Source organism: Trichoplusia ni, unplaced genomic scaffold, assembly GCF_003590095.1.
Source record: "Trichoplusia ni isolate ovarian cell line Hi5 unplaced genomic scaffold, tn1 tig00004223, whole genome shotgun sequence".
Lineage (NCBI taxonomy): Eukaryota > Metazoa > Arthropoda > Insecta > Lepidoptera > Noctuidae > Trichoplusia > Trichoplusia ni.
Genome location: NW_020800537.1, coordinates 1224 through 11841, shown reverse-complemented (window position 1 = coordinate 11841; position 10618 = coordinate 1224). Strand labels below are relative to the sequence as shown.

The 10618-nt window shown below is 35.6% G+C and overlaps 1 protein-coding gene across 1 annotated transcript; it reads right to left on the bottom strand.

Moving 5' to 3' along the window:
* Positions 1-5342: 5342 nt before the first annotated feature.
* Positions 5343-10403, bottom strand: LOC113508242. The gene is made up of 3 exons (XM_026891198.1): positions 10192-10403; positions 9567-9849; positions 5343-5426 (listed from the first exon to the last, which is right to left on the bottom strand). Exons 1-3 carry the CDS (start codon positions 10401-10403, stop codon positions 5343-5345), a joined length of 579 nt encoding a protein of 192 aa, XP_026746999.1.
* Between the last annotated feature and the right edge of the window lie 215 nt (positions 10404-10618).

Genomic DNA, 10618 nt, shown 5'->3' with positions numbered 1-10618 from the left:
AAAAAATACACTATTAAGTTATATAATGATAACCAGAGTGCTTTAAAGTTAACTGTTAATCAAATTTTCCATAAAAGAACCAAGCACATTGATATACGTTATCATTTTTGTAGAGACTGTGTAAGTAATAATATTGTAAATGTTAAATACTTACCATCAGCTGAGATGCCAGCTGACTTGCTTACAAAGAGCTTATGCTCTAATAAGCATTATTACTTACTTGATAAGTTAGGGGTTCAACATATTCTTTAAATTTTTTTTATTATATGTATTGTTACACGTTTTTTTTTATTAGCTTCACTTGCATGTTTGTAACCGACTTCTTTGGGCGCGGTTTTGACCCACTTTAAATTAAATGTTAACAGCATAACATTGTTAGATATAGTGGGGGTGTAGAAGTCTTAATATCAAATTATGTTATCTGTTAACTTTCATTTGTGTTGTTATCTGTGACAGCTTAGTGGTACAAGTTTTTTCAAATAAAAGATTATCTATGGTTCAGCACTACAATCAAGTTGTTTCAATTAGAACTTGGCTCAGCGAAAGATCCATTTTAACTCCTCGCAATGATCAGGCATTTGAGATTAATAACAAAATACTGTCAAATCTACAGGGGGAAAGCAAAGCAGATCAATAAATAGAATGGTCGATGAACAAGAAGCCACTAATTACCTACCCGATAGAATTCTTAAATTCTTTAAATATGCCCGGACTTCCTTCTCATGAAATTTGTTTAAAAATTGGCATTCCGATTATTCTACTCCGAAATTGAAGACCACCACAACTTTGCAATGGAACTCGACGCTCAAATTGTAACAGGTTGTGGTGCAGGAGAAACCGTCTTTATCCCCAGAATACCCATTATACCAAATAATTTTCCGTTCCAATTTAATAGAACGCAATTCCCGGTATCGGTGTGTTATGCAATGACAACTAATAAAGCTCAAGGGCAGACTCTTCGTGTTGCCGGAGTAGATCTCGGTGTCAGTTGTTTCTCGCATGGTCAGTTATACGTTGCTCTTTCCCGGGTTAGCAGTTCTAGAAATCTTTATGTTCACGTGCCGGACGCAACAACTTCCAATATAGTTTAAGCCTCATGTAAATGTGATCTAAACAATATTACCAATACATTAACTTAATAACAGAAGGAGTCACACGCTAACAGATTCGCGGACACAGCTATCTTTTCTGCCGAAAGTCGCTATTACACGCGAACGAAGTCGCGGGCAAAAGCTAGTAAGTATATAGAAGTATAGATTAGTTTAGCCACAGCCTTTATTCATAGAAGCTATGACATGCTTTGACATTCCTGTTAAGGATTTGATTAGGACTACATATTTAGATTATGTAAAATTATCATTAAATAATTCGTTTTTTTGTGAAATATGCTTTGTATATGTATCAACAGTGTAAACCTCAGCAAAACTTACTTCATTGTAACGTTTTTTCTTCTCTGGATGTCAGTTTTTATAGAAAATCATTAACATTTTGCTGTTTGATACTTGTTTTGCTAATTTACGCTGTTTTTGCAGACATTCATTTTAATGTAAAATGTTACTGTAATATTTTATTTTGAAAAGAGTAACTTATGGAGTTTCTTGCCGGTTCTTCTCCATAAGAATGACACTTTGGAACCGTGCAACTAGAGTCAGTAATGTAACGTTTTAAAAGTGCCTGAGAAACGGCCTATTTGAAATAAAAACTTTTTGATTTGATTTGAATATTAAATGATTACATAAAATTTCCTGTGACGCTAGAGCAGCGTAATATTATAAAAAACAAATAAGTAGTAATCAAATTATAATACCTAAGTTTGAACAAATTGAGTGGACTGTATTGAACAGCGAAATTAAATTATAGATTAAATTACAAAAAATCCTTTATTTACAGATTTTATACAAAATTTGGCATCCCTGGAGTAATAGGATGCAGGGTCTCATTTTCATATACAGGGTGTAAGGAACACCGTGACTTTTCCGTGGGACCTGAGTTCTAGACATGATTCCAGACCCCCCTGCGTTGGAATTTTTCATCGGTCTTTTCATGAAAATTGCATTTTTTTTTCGCGTTTTTTTAATTTTATGTGTCATAAAATCATTTTTCCTACGTATTTCAATAATATTTTCATAACGAAAGTAATTATTAAGCCGTTTTCACGAAAAAAGGCAATGTAAATGAAACACTAAAAACTGCTCCCGATCAGCTGATTCGTAAAGGTACTCGTCGGTCATCGCTCTCTCGCAAATCTAACCGAAAGTGACGTCAAAACCAAACCAATACATGAGCGTCAACCGTAAGAGATAGCGCAACTATTGCGCGCGCACTCGCACTCATTATTCGTAATCCTGCCTACTATTCCTTTAAAAAAAGCCGCGCGCTTTGTAGGCACCGCTAGCCGCCTTTGTCGACACCGCCAGCGCGCCGACAAACACCTACAGCGGTATCGGCGAGTGACGTACCTGTGACACTGGATAAAATAGTACATCGATTTTTGTTACACGGGTTCCATGTTATAAAATAAAAAATCACTTTCTCAGCGTTTATCAACTTATCGTACTACGAAATTTATTAAAACCTTTTATTATTAACAGTTTGTTATTGTTTAGAATTCTGGTGTTCTAAAACATGTTGTTATAAACAATAATTTATTTTTTCTAAAATTAAACTCTGTTTTGTTACTAATATCCATCATCTACTAATGAAATTCCTGCCTAAATTTTTTATCATTTTTTTTCCTACGAACTGCTGAATAATTATTCCAGTCACATAAAACAATTATGTTCTTACACAAAAGTACATTTTGGAATTAATCAATTTTAAAGGTTTAAGTTAAGTACTTTATTGTCAAGAATAATTGTACGATATTCACTTCGACCTCATGTAATTTATCGATAAAGAATCATAGGTACCTAGGGCCAACACTACTCAAAGGTAAAACCGAAAGTTCGGCTTTTTTCAAAATAGTACCTATTTTTACTCAGTTTGTTCCTTACGCTAATCGAATGTGCATGTGCAATCGGGTAATTCGCGGACTAATTATCGTGTAGGCAGACAATTTTATTGTGTTAAGTGATATAAGTGCGTGTGTTGTGTGTGTATTATTTAAATTACGATCCTAGTAGCTCGATAGGTTATTTTACCGCCCGGGAGAATGGCAACATGCTAATGTGTTATGGCGAAGCACGTGGCAATGCAAGTCTCGCGATGAACATTTACTGGACGCGGTACTTTTTGCCCTGGGTTCAGCAGCAGATTTTTCGCCGCGCCAAAATTTGTGTGCACGTAGATGGCGGACATTTCGAACCTTATCTGGTTAGAAGTGAGCGAGATTAAGGTAAGAGTAGGTTTGATTTAATAATACACAAGACACAGATTGAAGTCAGAATAGTGTAAATTGATTGGTATTTTTTTTGTGATTGTTTTTCGTTACATCACAACATTTTTATAAAATGCGCGCGCGTTTCGAATATTTCGATCGTGTCGCCGAGTGTCGCCCTCCTACCACATTACAGTTCGTGTAAGTACGTACGCTGAGCGTAAGGATCGCGCGGTAACCAATGCATTGCGTGCTCAAAAATGACTAAATCTATAAATATTAATCTCCGACGGTAGCGACTTCTTTAATATTAATTAACACGTTATTTTAAAGTCATTATGCGACTTTGGTGGTACGGTGTTCCTTACACCCTGTATACACTCCAAAAAGTGACATTGAGCATTTATTTTATTGCAGAAAGCATTTCTACTCACTGAATGTGCAAATGGTGAGATATTAAATTTTAATATACCTCACTCAGCACCTATGGTCCAACAATTAATTAATTACAATAATTATGTTGTACAGTTGCATCTTCATCCACATTTTTACATTTCAGATATGTGACAGTGAATGCCGAATTATAAATGTTAATGCAAAATATGGAGGTGCTACCCACGACGCATTTATTTGGGAAAATAGTCAAGCCAATAGATATATCCAGGACATAAATAAAAATAATGAACAAGTTTGGTTTTTAGGTAGGTAAAAATGTATTAACCAATCAGAAAAAGATATGTTGCAAAATACTTAGGGCAACAGGCAAGTTCCTGTAATTAAAATTTACAGATTTTTTTAAATAACTTATTCTTTAAATAAAAAAAAATCCAGGTGATTCTGAATATCCACAGAGGCCTTGGATGATGACACCAATCCCAGATGCTGCTGAAGGTACGCCAGAGGCAAAGTATAATACCATCCATGGGAAAGCCAGAATTGTAATAGAAAATACATTTGGTAGACTTAAAAATAGGTGGAGATGCCTTTGTAAGGACCGGACATTACACTACACCCCCGAAAGATGTGCAACTATAATTATGGCATGTAGCGTTCTACACAACTTAGCAATATATTTTATGATGCCCGATCCTAAAGAAGATGTCATAGATTCTTTAGAATTAGGAATATCAGCAGTTTCTTCAGAAGAACCTCTTCGCGACCATGGTTCTAGAGATGATTTGATTCGCGGTAGAACACTAAGACAAATATTAGTGGATAGAATTAATAGACTACACATTGTTAATAATTTCTAGGTTTTGTGTTATCATGTGTCATAAGAGAATAATTGTACGAGAACTCTGTCTGTAAAATATATTTTTTATTTGTAATTTTAAACTCACTGCACAGAGTGTTAGGTCGTAGCTAATTGTTTTTTATTTGTATTTTCGTGTTGTTACTTTTAAGCTCTATTTATTTTATAGAACGGTGTTGTCACTAAGAGACTGTACATGTGCTGTTATTTTAATTTGAATTTTTGACGGTCATAAAGAGTTGTTTTGCAGCCAAGTTTTAGTAAATTGTTTTTGAATGTAGAAATGTCTTCTTTTGTGATAAATTAAAATTTCCAGATGCTATTCCACTATTTAATAAAAAGTATTTCTCTATGAAATATAATTAAAAGATCTTAAAATAATAAATTGTCTAAGTTATTTATTAAGCTAATCTTTATCTACATACACAAATAAAACTTAATAACAATAAACAAACAAAACAATAAGCCTAACTAAATAACTTACTATTAGTTGCATATTTGGCGAAACAAATAATGCCCGATTTTATTCACTTTTATTCGCCAAATATGCATCCAATACCTTCAAAGCTTCTTTAAAAAAATCCAGCCATTTAGCTTGCAACTGCAGCTCTACATCACGCTGTCTAATCCTCTCTCTTTATAATTCTTCCGCAACTCGATCACGCTCTCTTTCATACTGACTCTCAGAGCCCTCACACTCCTTAAATACTTTTAAAATTTCATCGTCGGCTTTCTTCTTTTTCTTCGGCGGTTTCCAATGTATGTCCATTAAAGCTATTGAAGGTGGTAGTGCATGCGCGGGAGGTGGAGGTGGAGCGATTGAGCGTTGGCTGCTTGTTCCCGGAGTATTCCAAGTATCTGGCAAAATGATGGGCATTTAGTTATCTCGACTTAAATTTGTTAGTTTTTAGTTTTAATGATTGAATTATAATTCCTTTAGTACTAGTTATTTCAAACTCAAAAGGTAATCTAAGGTAATCTAAAGTATTTAAATTAAAAATATACAAACCGTCAGCAACGGGTGTTAGTTTTATAGCGACGTCATCAACAATAACTTCATTTATTGTTTTTGTGTTTGTTTCTTGTAGATGAGTACCTGACAAGCTCTCTTCCTCCTCAACGTCAACCTAATTTTCATTAAAAAAAAAATAACATTAGGGAACACACATCATATGTTTCAAAGCAGTGCTAACTACTACTTATGTTTATTTTTTTATCAAAAGTCTCCTCTTGAGGATAATCAATAATGCAGATAACATCAAACTTCAAGAGACTAACAAGCATCATAATTCAAATACATAATGTGGCAAAAACAAAAGCATGAGATTAAGTCATGCACCACTGCAAAAGAATTTTAAGTGTAACTATAACAAAAAAAGGTTAAGTGGTGACCCTTTTTTGTTATTCTGGGGATTCATAAAGAGGTAGGTCCTTCTCATTGAGAAAACTTTTGACCACATTCAGTCCCGTTTAGGAATATCATATTCACATAATTCTTCAATGGTTACCAAGCTTATTGTATTTCTATGAAAATATACTATATGTACAATCATGAGCAACATGATGAGTGCACAATCCAAAAGTTGAAGCTGTTTTTCCAAGCTACACAACTAAGAATTTAAGAGTTGTTAGTGATATGTAAATATTTTTGAACACTTGACTTATATCAGTCAGAGTTAAAAACTATAATTTTAGTAACTATTTAAATAAACATAATTATCTTTGCTTGTGACTGTATAATTATGTGCATCAAAAATTGAAACTAAACTCATTTTAAATGTTACAAAGAAAAATTCTTTATCACACCTCTATGAAGCCAGCTTCTTGTATGGGCATTCCAGTAGCAGCCTGCACCCCAATTATATTCATAACCCTGGTTTCTAGGTCGGTTAATGTTAATTGAAGCGCAGGCCCACCACCTGTACCATGAGCTGACTTATTTATTTTGGCCTACTTTCGTTTCACGTTGTTTTTTAAATCACTCATCATCATCGGCCTAGCCATTTCCCAACTATGTTGGGGTCGGCTACCAGTCCAACCGATTTTAGCTAAGTAACAGTGTTTTACAAGGAGCGACTGCTTATCTGACCTCCTCAACCCAGTTACCTGGGCAACACTATACCCCTTGGTTAGACTGGCTGTCAGACTTTTTTCAGCTTCTGATTATCTATAACGACTGTCAAAGATGTAGGAATAACAGCCGGGACCCACAATTTAACATGCCTTCCGAAACACGGAGGAACTCGTTATGACAAAGATGGTCACCCATCCACGGACCAACCGCGTCAAGCATAGCTTAACCTGTGATCGAATCACTTATGCGGTTATAGCTTAGCCACGAGCTCCTCCTGTTTTTTAAATCACTCCAAACCTTAATATGAATAAAAACACCACACCAATAATAGAGAAGGATGCCAAACGCCAACACAAAATGCATGCAATGAATTTCTACGTGTGAGATGAAACTATAACCATGAATAAAGATTTGAGACATACCTTTTGCCACTTTTCCTCTGTTCTAGAGTCGCCTGTGCCATCACTATTGAGCATATCTGACAGCTCCTTCCATTTTAGTTGTACGTAGTGTCTACCACGAGGGCCCCCGCTGGGTTTAGACAAGTCTCCATGCCTATAATAATTTAAATAATTTTATAATAAAACGACTGTCTTCCATTCTATCTGGTATACACTTAATTTTAGATCTACATAAATATCATAAATTAAGTACATAACCCATGGAAGTTTATTTCAATTTGATGCTAATTTGTTAATGAACTATCAACTTAGCTTACCATTTTTTATGATTCAATTGTATAAATACACTACCTTTTGATTTTTAATAATATATATATTCAAATTTTCCATTAAAATATCATTTATCAACTGGTTATTTACAATAACATATTAAATGAAATTTACTTACTTTTCCATGAATTCCACCATAATTGTGTATTTTGGGTGGCTGGTTCTCATTTTCTAAACTATAGTGGTTTTATAACTACGATTGTGAACCAGTTAACACTTTTAGATGTAAAGTAATACGAGTTTTAACTTCAAAATAAAGTTGTCCTTGAATGAGCTTCGCGGCAAAAAATGTCATGACGTTCACGTTTGTTTCGGAAGACAGTTTCAAAATAAACAAAGTTTCAGTACTATATTAATTAAATACACCATTTATTTTATTTCAATATTAACTTTTATTACTGGTTCGTTGTAAACATAGAAATCTAAATAACAAGGTAATAGAAATGGCATACACCGCGGTGATCTATCGAAACGCATGTCGCCGGTGGGCGGGGCTTCAACACATTCACAGCAAATAACTACGCAATCACGCAAACATTAACATCGAGAAGACCAAGCAAACAACACTAGGCCGTACGTCTATTACAATAAGGTTGACTTTGTCGTTGTATGGATTCACTAACTCACACAGTCATTGCATTTTTTTGCATTAGTTGTAGTGATTACGTAAACTACACTAGGGATTGACTACGGATCCGAAATATAATGAAAGACGAAATTATGAGTGACAATGTTTTTTGTTGTATTCTTCTATTGATTACATTATAATATGTAACCTACTTACAAAAAAAAAATTCGCTAATTGTCGGTTGACAAAAAAAAAATATTATTAGGAAATACTTGGTACCTAGGTAGGTTTGGTATATTATACGGTGACTTTTTAGTCGTCTTACAAAAGCAGCCCAGTTCATGTATCGAATGACTAGTAAACGTTCATAATAAAAAAATAGGTATTTATGAGATTTGGATAAATTTAAATTGCAATTTTTATTCAATGCTATGCTATAACGCAAGGCGTACTTTTTGAAACATTCAGTTGCGAGCGCGGTCCGAGCCGTAAAAATGGAGAGGGGCGCGGGCGGCGGCGGGCGGCAAGTTATCAAGCATGCAACTAATTTCATAGTGTATATTCGGCCTAAGTTGTAGGGTACCAATTTCGTTTACCCGTGGTAGTCATCCACTTGTCTTTTGTATTTATTTGCATCCTGCGGGATTCTGAAATAAAAATATATTCAATAATATGTTCACAAAAACAAACGACTATTAAAATTGTTACTTTTCGTATACAATATTCATTTTAGATAATTTGTCCGCACTTAACCACATCACTATTTCCGACAGTTTTGTGCGGCCGTACCACTATAAATACGATCGCATTGATAAATATTATTTTTCGTTATACATTTCTCTTTTTACAACGGTGCATTTCTGTAAGTCTCTTACTGCAGAGGCAATGATTAGTAAATAATGCAATTTTTGCAGGATGGTGTGATATAAATATGGTTTATAATGAAGGTTATGTTTTGAAATTTAATTTTGCAATAACATCAATATTACTGCAATAATTTACTTACCGATAAAATGTTATCTATTTATTTATGTTATTACACGATGCAGATGAATTTCCAGCCTGAGAAACGCCGCAAAACACCATTTTTAGTGGTTCTTGCTGTGACGACGTTCCGCGAGCGACTGAGCGTAAATTCGCTCGCTGGTGTCGTCCAAGACACCAGTGTGGCGACAAGGTCACGCGGCGTTGGCACTTCTATTACCTTGTTATTTAGATTTCTATGGTTGTAAAGCATTAATATTTAAATAGTTTTAAAGTTTTAAAGGCAGTGAAATCACTACGAACAAAATTCGTCATAGTTTTTGAACGAAACGTTCAATCAATTCTACGATCCTTCGTTCAATGTTGTCCCTCCTTACTTACGTTGGTATGACGTCACTATCGTAATCGTATCGAGGTCTTGATACGATTACGATAGTGCTTCGTGCTTTCTACTTTAGTTGTGTTCCGTTATCGTATCGTCAACTCGATACGTTAACGATACGAAACTTACAAATGTTCGTGCTAGGGACTACAGGTCCTTGTAGCGCTTCCTCCAGCGTTTGCTCACTCAAGTCTGAATTGTTATTTTCTACACACACATTCACTACACCGTATTCGTATCTATCCGGTTTTCTTCTCACCCTCTTAGGTCTCTCCGCATTGGCATCAGTACGCACGACGTCACCAGAGTCTTCAGCATCACTGGATACGTAAGTAGTGTCAACCGAATCACTAGGCACAGGCACGTAAGTACTGGCATTCGGATCACTGTCCATCGACAAATATGAATCTTCCGACAACGTTACTTCCCCCACTGAATCTGTTCTCTCTTCCTTCAAGTTAGATGACCGCATGTTGTTTATCTCCTCAACAACAACAATGTTCTGTGGCTCAGGCACCTTCTCAATGATGACAACATCTCGACTTGTGAATATTTTCTGCGTCCTAAGACCCTGTACCCTTTGGTATCTTCAGCATACCCCATCAAAATGCACTTCTCTGCCTTTCTGTCCCATTTCAGACGCTTCTCCTTCGGCACATGCACCATCACATCGCTGCCGAAAATTCTGAGATGACCAATATCTGGCTTTTTCTGCGTCCACGACTCATATGGGGTTCTATCTTGAAGTGCCGGGGCAGTTATTCAATTCTGCAGATAAACAGCAGTATTAGTAGCTTCACCCCAAAACTGCTTTCCCAAGTCCGCTTCGAATAAAAGACATCTAGCTTTCTCAACAACAGTTCTGTTCATTCTTTCGCACAAACCATTCTGCCTGGGGGGTATAGGGATTGGTTCGCTGATGTATAATGCCTTCGTTCTCTAAAAACTTAGCAAATTCACGATTACAGAATTCTTTCCCATTATCTGTGCGAAGATGCTTGATCTTTCTGTTCTGCAAGTTTTCAACCTTAGCTTCGTCAACTTTGAAACATTGCAAGGCTTCACTTTTATTCTTCATGAAGTAAATATAGGTCATTCTACTATAGTCATCAATAAAGAGAATAAAGTACCTTGACCCGCCTATGGAATTCTTTTCCATGGGTCCGCACAGATATGTACTATTTTCAGGAGCTCGGTACTTCTGTTGCCTTCACGAGGAAATGGCAAACGACACTGCTTGCCCTCACAAAAAACCGTGCAGGAACTTTTACTGATGTCAGTTTTCTTTGACACAGACAAGCCTTCAACTGC

What these genes read in the sequence shown, in the direction of transcription:
- LOC113508242 (XM_026891198.1), bottom strand. Translation starts at nt 10,403, where the DNA reads ATGACCTATATTTACTTCATGAAGAATAAAAGTGAAGCCTTGCAATGT. An exon ending in TATACCCCCCAGGCAGAATG is followed by an intron (nt 9,850 to 10,191) that starts GTTTGTGCGAAA and finishes AATATTCACAAG; the next exon opens with TCGAGATGTTGTCATCATTG. An exon ending in ATGCGGAGAGACCTAAGAGG is followed by an intron (nt 5,427 to 9,566) that starts GTGAGAAGAAAA and finishes TCATTTTGCCAG; the next exon opens with ATACTTGGAATACTCCGGGA.